The sequence below is a fragment of the Tachysurus fulvidraco genome, chromosome 15 (assembly GCF_022655615.1).
Source record: "Tachysurus fulvidraco isolate hzauxx_2018 chromosome 15, HZAU_PFXX_2.0, whole genome shotgun sequence".
Classification (NCBI taxonomy): Eukaryota; Metazoa; Chordata; class Actinopteri; order Siluriformes; family Bagridae; genus Tachysurus; species Tachysurus fulvidraco.
In genome coordinates this window covers 10,315,913-10,332,176 of record NC_062532.1, presented here as the reverse complement: position 1 = coordinate 10,332,176, position 16,264 = coordinate 10,315,913, and the positions used below count along the sequence as shown (strand labels likewise).

General features: G+C 38.5%; 1 protein-coding gene across 1 annotated transcript in view; it reads left to right on the top strand.

Moving 5' to 3' along the window:
* Nucleotides 1-4,262: 4,262 nt before the first annotated feature.
* The window catches only part of cyth3b (cytohesin 3b), a 38,658-nt gene continuing 26,656 nt past the window's right edge, over nt 4,263-16,264 (top strand). Inside the window, exon 1 of the mRNA XM_027141484.2 lies at nt 4,263-4,579. Within this exon, the coding sequence (XP_026997285.1) occupies nt 4,561-4,579 (19 nt within the window). The 5' untranslated portion in view covers nt 4,263-4,560. The remainder of the gene's footprint in view (nt 4,580-16,264) is intronic.

Here is a 16,264-nt window from a genome sequence, read left to right as displayed (position 1 = left end):
GTACAGCACCGACTGTACAATATTAGACTATGCTCTTTAGCTTTTATCGCTAGGAATAATAGTAGCTTTTGTGCATGACCTCTTGCTAGTGATTTGTTCTGTCTGAGGAAGGCTAATGGCAGTGTGATTATTATGTGAACGATTTATCCAAGTGGCCTAAATCCTAAGGACCCGTGGATGCTTCTACACTTTTATTCCTCACTTTAATAAAGTAATATTAGCATGATAATTTTGCATTGTTTCCCCTGAACTGGATATAAAGAATTAGGGTCTGGAAAGGAGCATAAAAAGATAATATTGTTTTGATTAGATTTTTCCTTTTAGATGATCACTGCAATGCATTTGCACTTTTACAACAAAGAAGTTATTTTAGGAAAGGCCAAGATAGTGAGCGAAAAGAGAGCTATTTAGTGCAGATTTCATTCATTACAACTAGTGCACACTAAGAAAAAGGTTTCATCTAGAACCGTCTGGATATTCTGAGGTTTGTCCTTATTGGTTCTTTGCAGAACCTTATAGCAATGTGTTTGTTTTTGTTTTGTTTTTTCTACCAGAGAGAGTTCCAATTAAATTTCCTTCTAGAAGTCAAGAACCTCTTTCAAAATCCTATTAATGAGAGAAACAGAACCAACAGAAAGAATATTTTGGAAATATTTAAAGCAATGATATACTTGCACTGACTTTTTCTTAAGATGATCTTGCTGTTTTTGTTGAAAGAATCCACACCCAAGGAATGTGGAAAAAAGGGAAAACTAAGAAAACAGAGAGTTTCCTGGAGTGGGCCAGACATCTGCTTTTTGAGCAGGAAATACTCCCCCAAACTGGAGCCACCCCCCAAATTCCCAAACTCTCCTTCTCTCTTTATAACTCCCACTCTTCCAATGAACATTATTTGCTAACTCCTGGAAAGAACTTTCAGATATTTCTGACAAGACCTGGCAGAAATCTTCAGGACTTTGGATTCAGTCTACGGACTTGGTCCCGGAGGTTCCTCGGTTTTCTGATAAACAATTAAAATTCAGCATTATTAATCCCATAACAGGGTGGTGATGAGACGGACATAGTTTCTCCCTGTCTCACCGAAATCTGGCACACTGTTTTACTGAAAAAACAATAGTGATATATAAATAAATCTCTTTATTCTTTATACATCATCTCTGGTCCTTTGCATCCTTCCATTTGCCATAGAAAAATAGTAAAATGATTCCTCATTCTCATGTTGATCAGCATTCAGAACCATCAGCTGGGCTGCATTTAAAAAACTAAATCTCATCCAAAATGATGTAATAGCATATTTTGGTGTCCTAAATCTATTCGAAAACAAAGATAAGCTACATTAAATCACCCAATACTGTCCTGAACTGAAAGGGACCTAGGCATCAATTTTGCCCAACAAACACCCCACGACCCCCACCCGCCCAAAAAAGCTGGAATGCTATAATTGAATCCTCGTGTGCAAGAAACTGCAGACTGTAATGTTAATGCAACTCACTACCATCATCCTCTGCTCTTTATGATTATGAGAGGAATATAGTTCTGGTGCAGATTCTTTATCTTATTTTCCACATGTCTATTATACGTGACCTCAATATTCAAATTTCCATGTAGGCAAAAATCTCACTTGGCGTCAGTGGTTCAGACATCATATTAAAAAGCAAGTTCAGTTCCAGGAAAGAGGAGCCTATGTGTGAATTATCTGTTAAGTTTAATGCACTCAAGTGACCCAGACTATTATTTATAATGATAATAATAATAATAATAATAATGGTCCTATATAAACAGTTCATGTGAAAGTCAAGTCTGTTTGACTGTGATTTCCATTTATCTCTTAAAGCCGATAAACCGCATTGACAGAAGACTATCTACACTAAAGCTCCTGATCACACATGCACACACACACACACACACACACAACTTTTCTTTTCTACATTTCTATTAAATAGGTCCAAATATAATCAGGTTCTAAAAAAATTTTCAGTGTATGTTAATGCCTTTAGTGGAAAAAGTGTATATTAAATTTCAGAACCAGTCCTACACTTAGTCATAGCTGAGTGTAATAACATACTGTGTCTCATAATCTGCAGGTGTGCACTTTAACTATAATTCACAAAATGCTTCAATTTGTTGGTTATGTGAGATTTTTTTTAGCTGTACTGTCGAGTTTTATAATCATGTTGACTTTAAAATCAAGTCAGATTGCATTTTAATTGTAAAAGGAGTTACAGTATGTCACACAAAAACCTCACAGCTAATTTATTTTATGAACATCATCCAACCATCCATCCATCCATCCATCCATCCATCCATCCATCCATCCATCCATCCATCCATCCATCCATCCATCCATCCATCCATCTGTTCTCTTTACCACTTATCTTACTCAGAGTGACAGAGAGGAAATCCCAATCGTACAGGTTGGGGAACAGTGTACCGAGAGCAAATGCCCAAAGCACAGGGAGAAAAACCCACACCCAGGGCAAAAGCAGGAATCGAAACCCTTAACCCTGGACATGCAAGGCAAACCTGCTAACCCCTAAGCCTCCATGTTACTCACAGACATGCAAGAGTATGCAAGCAGAATATAATCATTGAACAATACAATACAAAATATCTATCTATCTTTTAAAAATATACACCAGCATATCTCCTACTGCAGTGTACAGAAAGAAGTTTATGCTGGTCTTGATGCATCTCCAGTGGTGCTAGCTATAATGTCATCAGCCAGGAAAGTACATCAAAATCTGACCTTCTCAACTTTCTCTGCCAGTTCTGTTCTACTTTCTGAAGCTTCTCTCCCAAAACCACCATCTAAGATGGGTAGATGAAGACTGGACAGCTGACCTCCAATGGATAAATGTTGCACAAAAGCTCAAGCCAGACACCCTGCACTCAGCAGCCACCTTTGGATACTTAAACCTCTTCCTCTCATAAATAGCTTCCACTTACTCCTTCACTGGGATAGTCAGTTCAATAAGGGACACTGTTTTAGCTGAAATGGGCCTCAGCTATGTCAATAGCTGTCAAGCCAGGAGTGATGTTGAGGTAAGCTCTCGCAGGAACTGGAGTTGGCTGCCAGATTAACCCTTGTAACCAGTAACAGTGTGGTGGAAAGATTATTAAACATTAGACACATTACAGGGAATACACCTTTACTTTCTGCTGAACCATTGGGAAAGCTTGGGGCCGGGACTCATAAGAGTGATGACCTTGAAACACCACTCAACTGTTGCCACCTCTGCCATTACCAACTCCTTCCTCTGTTTTCTAATGGCTTTGGAACAGTGCTGCAGAGCGTCTGCCCTACCCTGCTTGGTGGCTTTCTGCATGCAACCTGTCAATCACCCTCTTCACTTCTTCCTGAGGTTCCACTTATGGCTTGTGCATACCTGGGCATCAACTCACCTAATTAACGGATTAATGGAACCTTTCAGCTCCAGGACCAGTCTTGCTTTTTTTGTGTGTGTGTGCATGTACCCTGGTCTAAGCTGTAAATTAAAGTTGAAGTATGTCCAACAACTTTTCCTCACAAAGAGGCCTATTTTAAGGGATCTCAGTAGTCACTGTCGTATGTAAGAGCTGCCTTTAACGTCTACCCTGCTTACTGGTTTCAGTGTCCACGTGACCGAATGTTAAAGCCTGAACCCGAGGTCTTAGTACCACTTTTCTCCAGGTACCATTTTCTGGACATGATCATAATTTATAACTTTTGCTCCTTTTAACACATTTTTTCTTCCGTATATTCAATTTGTAACCTTTTCATTTGATGTTTATGTCAGCAGGTTCTCTAAGTGGGACTGGTTCATCTCAGGGCTAATCTGAATGCCTCAGCGTGCCTCATTAAACCTCATTACCTCGTTTCCTCATCAACTTGTGCATTTTATTAAGTCGAACCAGTTGAATTTGGATCCATGTCTTTTTCATTTGAGGTTATTAGATGGGAAAAAGCTCAACGTTTGCTAACTCCACCTTAATAATGCAACGCCTGATTTATCTACACAGCAGTAATACAGGCCTACAACACGATGAATCACGTGTGTGCCGGTTTGTAGCTGCAAAAAGGGCGGGATGGATACAGTGTAATGACGTACCAAAGCGCAGCTGTAACATAGTGATTAATCCCCGCACCACTCATATTCCTACAAAGCCCACCTTTTACACTCTGATTGGTTCGGAATTCACACTCGCACACAGTCCTCCGATTCTGATTAGCCGAACTCGAAGCTCAGGAGGCGGGGCTTGCCTTAAAACCGGTGCGAAATAAGCGCTTTCAGATAAACCGTGAAAAGCAGATGTTAGAGTCAGTGCTGGTGCGCAGGATGGACAGGTCGCATCACTTCTCCGAGTGATTGAAGAGATTCTTCATCCGTTCACACCGTACAGGGATAAAACCGTCTCGCAAAGACAGTGAAACACAAATTGTTGGTCCCCGACAGGACGTGTGATGCGAGCCGCCTTTAAATGCAGCCTTCAGTGTAAAATCCGACATTGTAACAGCCATCAGGCTCGGAGCGTTTTATTTATCCATTTTTTGTTATCACACCTTCTCATTTAGCAGCAGGCATGGATGATGATAATCAAGGTAGGTTTTCTTCTGCTCGTTGTCTGATTGCACATACATGCATTGATCGTATCCAATAACCCATGAGCTGTTCACTTAGATTAGATTAGATTAGGATTAAACGTGTGTATCGCAAGGTTATAACGTGCTTCTGAATCCTTCTGCACTCTGATTCTGCTGCTGCACATGCAATGATTTCTGAAGGCCAGGTATTGGATATTAAACCAGTGTTAGTAAGTTTTGGATGGATGGAAACTGACCTGAGATCAGTGTGACTGATGGGCATTTGGACAAAATAGTCAAACCTGCACTGTGAAACTAATCCCTATTTAATCTTATGATCCAAGTCCTGTGATGATATAATTGGCTTCACCAACATAATTGGTATACACCAATCTTTATTCAATAAATAAAGATTTTTTGGTGGTTATATTGATAGTTAATTGTTCTAGCTATGGTTGAAACCTTTAGGAATGGGAAAACAATTGTTGCATGGTTCTACATAAAACATTTAAGTTTTTTTTTCTTTTCATTTTTCTAGAGAGAGAAACCAAAGACCTCAAAATACCAGCTGGAATATTTGTTTAAAAGCAGTAGTACAGGTGAAGGTCATGAACTACATTTGATTGAGAAACAGCTAATTAACCCACACTATCTCTATCACCGTTCTCTTACTTTTCTGCAATTCTATTTCTATAAACTGCATCTTTATAATCTGTTTAAATACGATTCAGGAATTATTCTCTCCTTTTTCCGCTTTCTTTTTCACAAACGCACTGATTTTATTTAAATATCAATAAGACATTTTACACAGGTTTATACGTAACTGGTTCAGATTTAATTAGAAAATGGCAACAGTATTTACAATAATAAGCTTATTATTATGAACCTCTTTGATGCATTTTTACCCATTGTATTGTGAATGGAAATGATATTATTCCTGAATTATTCCAAAATGCAAAAAAGCTTGTTTCATAATCACACCTTGGATCAAAATCATATAGAATTAAAAAGTTTCTAGAGATTCCTCCATCTTATACAAAGTCATACCAAGCAGTATACAGTATCATTATTGAATATTGGCAAAAATGGATAGAAATATAGGAATTCTACATTTACTGTCCACATTATTAGGAACACGTACATTAAACATTGGACAAATATCAGCTTGTCTTTTCAAGTGTGATGTTTGGGTGAGTATGTGGCCACTGTAGCCTCAGATTGCTGTTTTCGGTTGTCAGGAAATGAGCCTGATGTTTTCTTATGCTGTTGTAGCTTATACTCTTCATGGTTTGGCTCAATATGCATTCTGAGATGCTTTTCTGCTCACCACAAATGTAAAGAGTGATTATTCGACTTTACACATTTTCTTTTTATTCTTTTAAAAATGAACTGAAGCTCTTGACTTGTTTTTGTATGTTTTTGTGCTGCTGTCATTGACTGGTTGGATAACTGCATGAATAAAAAAGGTGTCCAGGTGTTCTTAATAAACTGGCCAATGAGTGTACCTGACAAGTAAATAGAGACTGTTAAATTTGGGTCCTGTTTAATTACAGGAAAGAGCTGTATCACTGTCATGCACCTGAGTGTGTGTATACAGAATAGGGAGCAGTAGTCCTTATACTGCACATCTAGATGACTTCACTTTATTATCCACATTCTGTTACATATCACACAATTAGATTTTAATTATTCGTCTATTAGGATTGATATTTCATTGATATTTCATTATTAAGGCATCACTGTCTTGCATGGAGTGTTGTGAAGAAGTCTTTTCTTGGTCTCAGACATAATGTCTGGACAAGTTTGTATATTTTTGTTCTAGTCTAGTAAGCACAGTGGTCTTATTGTAGCATGTAGGGGCTCTTCTGTATAAAGTGACTGAAAATGCCAGAGCCTACATGCATATGGCCATGTGCTCGAACCTGACTGAACCATCACAGAGGATACCAGATTACCCAGATTCTAAAACTATTTGAACATTTGGACCATTTATTGAATCTATAATTGTGCAGCCCCTGGACTTGAGCACAAGTGTGTCAGATCACCCAATATCATCGACTGGGGTTCATGTAAAGTTCTAGGCTTTCCCTTTCAGACTAGCAAGGCCCTGGGTTATTAAACCTGCACTGAGAGGCCAGTGTGTGTTTAACGGTAGCTGTCTGGGTCTGATACAGCAGGGAGACTGGATTAGACCCCCAGTGTCGGAAGAGACGCTCCCCTGCTGCAAAACACTAATCAGTGTTGTCACCCACTGTGCGAGCCTGTCTACAGTATACTGACTCACTTTGTCAGATTAAAAAGATATCACAATGCTCTCAGATATATGTGAGTAATATTGATATTACTTTATTGATATTATTGATTTTATTGATATTACCTTTGGTTCAGACGGTGGTTATTTTGTGTGTGGCTACAAGCCAGTTTGAATTTGTCTGCTGAGTATCGATGTTTATCAAAGTTACGGGTGAGGTAACTTTTATTAGGTTAACCTCAGGCAAGTTCCTGTGGTTCTCCCCTTGTTTGGATGGTTGCAAACCGCTAATGTTAATGTAAAAACCTGTTGGTGGACATCCAGGAGAAAAACGTGACTGTTGTCCATGACTTCATACAGGGCAGAGAGCACCAAAAGTGCTTTCTTGACACATAAAAATAGTTCTTCCATCACAGTCAGGGATGTGACTGTCAGTTTGTTCTTTTTTTCTGGGATAAATTTGCTGCTTGGCTGTGCTCCTGTTTTGCAATGCTGCAATGCTGAGTTAATTGCTTTTGCATTCTCTTTCAAGGACTCATACACCTAAACTACTTGCTTGTCACTGTCTCTTGGTACGTATGAACAAATCCGTGCCGGATTCTAGAAACTGTGCATGACTTAAAAGCAAATAACGAATCAGTTTCAACTGTATGGAAGCTAGCTCCTCTCCACTAGTTGAGTATTTACATGTCATTTATGTACACACAAGCTCAGTATACACACCTGTATACACATCTCTTTTATACACGTATGTATTTTATACAGGTGTGATAATTAGGCAAGAGTGCTCCTTTAGGTAATATCAGCAGTGCTGATATTCTGGTACTGACGCTGGTATTCAGTACAACAGGATGTTTGTGAGTGTGATGTAAGTACAAGCAAGAGTGCACTTTATTCTGAATATCAGTGTGGCTGTGATTACGTACAGCCACATATCAATAAGGATGATATTCAGTATAAAAAGTGAGATGCTGCTTTTATACAGCAAGAGATTAATATAAAGTGAGTGACGTTTCCGACACAGTGCGACCAAATAAGTCTACACTCTCTTTAAAGCACATCAGATAGTTAGCATCCCAATTCTTCTTTCTCATCTTCATCCTCATCACTTATATTCCTTTTGCTGAAAAGTATCCACTGTTGATGTTGTTAATAATACTATAGTAACTGATAGGGGCTTTTAAGTGGATTTTTTCACAATGTGAACACAAACAATTAGTGGACCAGAAGTGATTTATAAATTGCTTTTACACAACAGTTCTATAAATAAGAATTGAATATACACTAACCGATATTCCAGACACACCATGGCAATGTATTCTGTTTATCTTTGCTGCGTCTACAAACATACTTTTCACCACTGGATAGAATGATGCAGGTTGCCATACAGCACACAGACTGACCCACAGAGTGTAGGAAGTGTAGTAACAGATTCAGTGTCACCGTGACTTTATCCAATTCTGAGGAAAGAACCATCCAAAACAAAGAGCAGACAATATTTATTCAGTTAAAGCTGAGGTGTTTTTGTTTGAAGCTTCTGGAAATAAAGAGACCGTTTTATAAAGAACATAGTCAGGTAGAAAGCTTAATCCTTTCCATCCTTGAAAGCAAGTAATTTTATATAGGTTTATATTCATTTTAGATTAGATTATGTCAGATGTAACTGAAGTCAGATTTAATTCATGCTTTATCTGTACATGTAAGTGAGTCAAGATGTTGTGCTGAACAAATAAATTTCATTCAAAAATGCTGACAAGAAACTTTTTTTTTTTTTCCAAGTCTAAAATTCAGATTACCAAAATGATTAAAGTCACAACTGGCTTGTTTTAGTACTGATACGAATGAATAACCTCAAAATAGTTGCAGTAATCTCTATGAAAAACCCGTTTGCCCAAAACTCCACATCCAGATGAATGACTGATGTGACTGAAATGAAGGACGGTGACTTAGCACAAGGTTATTTGCTGTTTCTATTGTATCTTTACACTTCTCTACTTTCTGTAGTCCTACTTGCTATTTTGATTATATTGATGCTGATTTTGTTTATTCAATTGACTGGAAATCAAGCTTTTATTTTCAGATTGTTAAAATAATACTCATAACTCTATACTCATTCTGACCAGGTATGTGTTTGACCAGATACACCTAAATTGTTGTATTTGAGAGTGGAATTGGTGTACTCTCACTTTATGGACAGATTTAACCTGACACAAATTTGACGGAGAGTCATTGGGCACCGTGGCTTAGTACTTAGCATATTTGTCTCACATTCTCATCTCTGCATTGTGTATGTGGTGTTTGCTTGTTCTCCCATTGCCTCAGGGGTTTTCTTTAGGTACCACACATTTGCAAGGATGAGCTCACAGACAGCCGTGATTGACTAGTGTCTCTGTGATTGAGAGGGGACAGTTAGCATCCCCTTCCTCTTTGAGATTACAGTTTTTTTTGCTCTCTTGGACTCCTAGCCACTGACAGCATCACCAGGACTCGTGATCTCAAAACTATAGGGCAACTCTGAGCCTGGGAATATTTGTTTTTAGCGTGATTATCTTAACTGCAGTAATATTTCAATGAATATGCAGTAAGATGACTTCTGTAAGCATTGTCCAATTGTGCAAACAAAATATATGAGGGCATTATTTGTAGAACAGAACATTCAGCACAGAGATTTTGCTTTGTGCTGCTGATTTAAAAAAAACAACAAAAACAAAAGGTTATTGTTGAGTCTGCTTGTCTTCATAAATGGCCTCTTGTGTATCAATACACTCAGTTTAGATTCTGTTAAGCTAAAACACAGAAGATATACTTGCTCCATAAATCCGTCCGTTTAAAGCATCTTCTTCACAGAGGCACCTCTGTTCACAGACAGAAAGAAATGCTGCATGGTAGCATGGAATTCAGGGTTAAAAGTCTGAGAACTGCTAAATTGGAAACACGTTTAGGCAAACAATGCGTCAGTATTGGGGGAATTTAAGAAGGCGCGAGGCAGGCTGAAGGCTATTCATCAGGCCCACGCAAAAGGAAGTCATGCTATACACTAGTCTGGGGAGTGCTAAGCTGTGCAGGGGAATAAAATCCAGAGGAAAAAAAAACAAAACATGAAACTTTCTCTGTGTTTGCAATATTTTCATCCCTGGAGCTCTAAGTTTTTTCTTTCTGAAGTGGCTTTTCCTAAAAGAGGAAAGAGTAGGCTGGTGTAGGTGGGGAGATTCAGGACCCGGAAAATTACATAACACAATGCTCGGTGTGTTGAAGATACAGGAAAAAGGTGTATCCCTGTGTATATCGTGTTATATATTCGATCATATGCATAGAGTTCTTTGAGGGATGACATACTATGCAGTAACGGACATATCGTAACTCTTTACTAGCCCATCAGGCAAATGAACACTTCAGTGTCTTGGGTTACGTTTTGCCAAGAATCTTAATTAACCAGGCTGAATTATAATTATGTGCATTAATACTGAATATAGAAAATGATCAAATGCTTGAATCATAGACTATGAGTTGATCATAGTCTTTGTTTTTAATAAATCTTTTATTTAAAAAAAAAGGTTTCTTGCTGTTAGCTGTTTCGTTCGATCACAAGTCTATTAAATGTAAGTATTTAAATGTAACAGCTTTCATGCAGATTTTGCCTTGTGCTGTATTTCTCTCAGTTATACAACTATTTCCACATCCTTTCATATTCCTGATTATTATTATTATTATTATTATTATTATTATTATTATTATTATTATTATTATTATTATTATTACCCAGGCTCCTTTCAAGCCTAATCGTTACCTGAATGCCTCATCTACCCTGAAAATACCTGCAATGCAATATGATGGATTTTACTTTTATTATTCCTTTCTTCACGCCCAGTTTTATCCTGTCAGTCTTTATTAGTGGTGAAGTGGCTGCAATAACCGTGCCACATGAGAACGTCTCATGTCGTGTGGTGAGGAAGTCTGTTTCATACGCTGGGTTCCTTTTTACTAATCTGCATCAAAGAGGTCTGATTTTTTTTTTTTTTTTTCATGGTGCACTCATAAACCGTCTTGTTGCGTTCAATCTGACTGTTACAGGCATAAGGGATTTTAGCACCTTAATGTCTAAACTTATAATTATAATAAGAAGAATACATATATGTCTATTTTCCTTCTTTATCTAAATAAAGCCTTAAAATGGCAGCTAAAGCGTTTGAAGGAGTATTTGCGAATCTGCACCCTTTTCAACATGCTCCAAATCTACATATCTTTGTATACTTAGATTTAACCTGTGAGGTTTTGTACCAGCACACTAGCATTTTGGATATCGGTATCTTACATTTTCAGTCACTTTAAACATATATCAGATTTTCTCATAGCAAGTATGGTATCAAATTAGTCGGGACACTGTTGGCATTCAGACTCAGTTGTTTTCCCTCTTTTGGGTTAACTTTACAAAGAACTTTAGTGGTTGAAGTTAATTCATTCAAATTTTAAATGCTCATGAGCCAGCACTTGGGGCATTTTAGGGACCAGATATGGGTCTGATGTCATCATCTACTTTGAAGATAGAGACATTAGTATTAAAAAATATAACTCATTTTGTTTTTTTGGAACTTTTCTATGAAAATTTTGCCCCTTGTAGGGGTACATAGAAAAGCTACAAATTCGTGCTGAGTGTCTATTTAATATGTGCCATTAAGCATTACTGTGGAGTGTGACATGAAAAATAAATGCTGAACATGAGCACCCCAAAACCTTTACTACCCCAAGCACCCCGTGTCATTTACTACAAAATTAAAAGGACGTTGTCAGTTGTGTGTGACTGAATATTTTGTAGTTGGTTACAGCATTCATGCCACTCAAGTTCCAGGGGATGCCCTGTGTTGCACTCTTCAGTGTTTTTCCTGTTATAGCACACTTATAAGATAGCGATCATGATTTGCACAGGGACAGGGAAAACGGAAAATCATGAGAAAGCATTACACAGTATAGAAAAGCTTTGTTATAGCATGAGCTTACATGACCATAAGATTTCCATAGTGAAAACATTAAGGCACTACTCTACAAAAATAGCTTATCAGTTGCACGGAATTAAACAAAAATTTCATAAACAAAATTCTTGTGTTTCTCATAAGTAAGCTCTTTATCCCGCTCTGGTTCGCAGTGGACCAGGTTCGAATTGAAAGCAAACCGCATACACAAATTGTTTCCTTTTTCACCTATAACACACTACATCTAGTCACATCTAGGGAAAGTGAAGACGAACACAAGTTTCTTCTGCGACATATGAAGCCACCCTACTGCATCTTTTTAGACTGGTGCTCATGTACAGGGCAGAATGACACACTCAGAGGAAAGTGCTATAAGTATACCATATACATGAGCTCAAAAACTGCCCTGATAACTTGTGTTTATCGACATGGATGAAAACAAGTACAGTACAATCCTTCTCACCCACAGACCACAATCATGATCATAGAACATGGATCTGTTCGTGAAGTCTTTTTTGTTCTGTTACTCATCATAAGCCAAACATAACAGTAACATCTTTTAGGTGAGTCTAATTAAATGTGTACAAATGTACAACGATCAGCCATAACATTAAAACCACCTGCCTAATATTGTGTAGGTGCCTGTTGTGTAACCACAGTTATGACTCATCAAAGCATGGACTCCACAAGACCTCTGAAGGTGTGCTGTGGTATCTGGCACCAACATGTTGTGATGCACTGTGTGTTCTGACACCTTTCTCTCATAGCATTAACTTTTTGAGCAGTTTGTGCTCATCAGTGGGAATGTGGGTGCTCATGACCCTGTCCTTGGTTCACCTGTTCTACTAACCACTGCATACTTTAGAACACACCACACGACCTGCTGTTTTGGAGATGCTCTGGTGCGGTCATCTTGCACTTGCCCATTTTTCTCTTTTTATAACACCTACTTGAGGTGCCTACTTGACTGTTCACTGCCTCCTAAAATATCACACCTTTTGACAGTGAAACACACCAGGTGCCAGTGAAACACCTTTATGTAGTTTTAATGCTAAAGTTCACCTAATGATTATTGTTAGTAAATAGTCTAATTGGTTTATTATGTGACTAGGTATGAGCTTCTGTAGAGCTAATACAGTAGGTCTCAGAGGCTTATACCTAGTCTAATCATTAAAAACTCTTCAACTGTGTACATTCGGTACTAGAAATTTCAGCTGCTTTTTTTTTTTGGCAAATTCAGTGGTCTTACTTTATATATTGCATATATATAATATGCATATTATATATGCATATTATATCATTCATAACTCATCATCCATCAAAGATTCATTCTAAGATAAGCAACGTTACACATACACATGCATGTTGCAAACTTTTACGTGTGTGAGTGATTCTGCATTTATGGAAGCATGCATCTTGTTTCATTCTCAAGTCTGTACCCCAGTTTTGGCAGTATGAACAGCCAGATGTGTATGTATGTGCACTTTGGTATGTGTATGTGAGTAAGAATTTGACCTGATACAACAATCATGTTCTTATGTAGGAATGGACTTGGGATGGAGACATCAGTCCAGCTGTGTATATGTGATGTTCTTCCTGAGAGGATGTTAATTGCACAGTGTGTGGGTGTGTGCATGTGTGTAGCATAAGAGAGTTAAGGATTACTAACTGCTGGAATCTTTTTCCTGGAATGGATTACATGTAGAAGTCCCTAAATCTCTCACAATGAAGTTGGTGAATCTCGCATAAATCGAACATTTCACTGGATTGATCCTCAATCTTCCCTTTTTGTTTGTGCGCTTAGTTATGTACTAAGTGACAGCTATTTCTAGCTTCCTCTTTACATTAGCAGGTTTCCCCAACTCAAAAATACCTGGTTCATGATCTGTTGTCCGGACGACCAACCAGCAAAGGAAATATTGTTCTCAATTATCTATAGATAAGTCACTACAGAAATCCGATGATTTCAGTATTGTGCATCACTGTCACTGAGAGAGATTTCATAAAACTAATATGGTTTGAAGGCAGTATGTGGGTCATGGTGTTTCCCAACAGGCCTAGCAGGAGTAAGGGCATGCTAGGTTTGTACACAGTTTTAACGGCAATCTTCATGTATGTCACATCGCATCACGTCACATGTCCATTTGAGTGTATTGCAGCTGCTCTGTTTTTCTGAGCAATTCTGAACGGTGTCAGTTGACGCATCCATGACACGAACCATGCACATTTCTGGATCAACAATGAAGAATGAATGGTCATTACTTCATTACGTAAAACTTAAACATGTGGAGACATTGTGTGTGTATGTGTATGTGTGTGTGTGTGTGTGTGTGTGTGTGTGTGTGTGTGTGTGTGTGTGTGTAAAGATATTGTGTGTGTTTTTAATAGAAACTAATGGCGCTTTAAACGCAACAGCATCTAGTATGTGTTATTTTTCAGAGTGGCACCTCTACTGATGAACACGAGGTGACGTTACTCTCTGACCTGGATTGGTTACACTGGTTATCTGTCTCAGATGAATTTGATTCCGCTTCTTAATCCAGTCCTCTGAAGCATTAGTGCATTATGGCGACCTGCTTTCATATCACACAGCTGTTCTATCCTGAATATCAGTGAAAGAAACTCTAACAGCCTGCACAAATTTCATAATGTACTGTATGTCAGACACTCTGTATTTCTCAGCTTTATTTATGTAGTCCTAACATATTTCACCTATGTATCAGAAAGGCATAATCACTGTTCATTAAACCACAGTCAGCGACTATCCAAATAAGTTCTCAGCTGCGGTAGAGATATTTCTTAGGGCTAGAATATGAAATAATCCATATTATGTTAATAGTTGTTATCAGATTAGAAGTTGCATTATGATGAAGTCTAAAAAACCATCACACAACCTGTGTTGGAGGATAAGTCCTGACACAATTACTTTTAGCGTAACCCATGGGAGAAATGTGTCACTTCTTCCTGGTATTGAGGTGAACACGATTGTTCCCAGAAGTTCCAGGTGTGATGTATTGTAGCAGTAATTAAGACTGACCTGGGAAGCAGTATTTGAAAAACACTGGCATGTTTGCTTCAAAGTGTCAGTCCTTACAGCTGGATTTGTAATAGCAATGACTGTTTTACAGCTTAGAATGAAAACCATTTCGAGTAATTTCACACTTTAACATGGTTGGTGAAATGTCAATGCTGTTTTCTAGCTTCGAAATAGTCCAGAAACCCAATCTCTGGCCGGTTTGAAAACGGTGGCTTGGGTTTGCTTTAGTGGTCCACATTAGGCGTGGGAGCTATTCGTAGTCGGCGCAGCATGCAGAGTTGTTCATCTTGTCACGTATTTACTTTCCGGATGCTGGGGAAATGCTAGTATGAATGTTATTGATATATAAAACCTGATTTTCAGGATTTGACCAGAGCATTGTACTGTAATTAGCTCACCTCTGAGGTGGAAGCGTAGTAAAAGCAAAAAAATGCATGTCTTGTACAAGCGTCCATGGCTGAATTTCTTAAATTCTTGGAATTCTCACAAGGATTTGATCCTTTGTATAATTTCTGCCCAAATGACATGTCGTGCATACAAAATCCCTGTTTTTCATCATCTTAGTGTTAAAACGATGGGAAGTTGGATGAGCCAAGTTCCAAGTAGAATTGAACGATTGATTGTAAGTTCTGTGTGATTATGAGCACCTCCTCCATACAAGTATAAATTTGTCCTGGGTGTGGACTCAAGTATGGGATCCAAGTGTGGAAAAGCCCTCAAAGATTCAAGGATATTTCTGTCAAAATATGTGTGGCAAAGGTGAGGCCATTAAAAAAATCTTCTTACAAAACCAATCAGAGCTGTTGTGAATGGATGCTCAACCATATTTCAGTCATAACAAAGCTGTCTCCCTCTCACATCTACAAAAAGTGTAGACTTGGAACGACCATCCCCCAGCTCTCGTTGTTCGTTTACAGCTGTGGCGTCTGGAGAGCCAGAGCCAATATAAACAGGCTTGTTGGCCTCTATCACTCGTCTGGAATCAGACACTAAACTCATTTCCTGAGTAAGTCATCTGAGGGACAGTGAGATGATCAGACATCAGAGACAGGACATCTTCGATAAAAGACACGTGACCCCCTGCAAGCACGAGTCACCGGGCAAAGCAGTTCTTTTGAAAGCTGCTTGTAAAACGAGTTGGTAATAACAGAGCTCATGGCTTCCAGAGATCCAGCGTGCTTTAGCTCTTCAATTAGATCCAGACGTTGGCAGAAACTTTATGGAGAAATGTTCTGTCTGGTTAATAATCGGTTCAGAGTTTCCAGTCGCACGGAGCTGTTCCCTTAGCAAGCTGGAGATCTGTGTGTTTGTCCTGATGTGAAGGCGTTTGGGAGAATGTGTTATGATTCAGCTGGAGTGATTGGATTTAAATGGCCATGAGGTGTATTTTTAGGAAGCATCTGTAGTGGAGAACATGTGGCAGCCAGTGAGAAAGGCTAGATACTGCA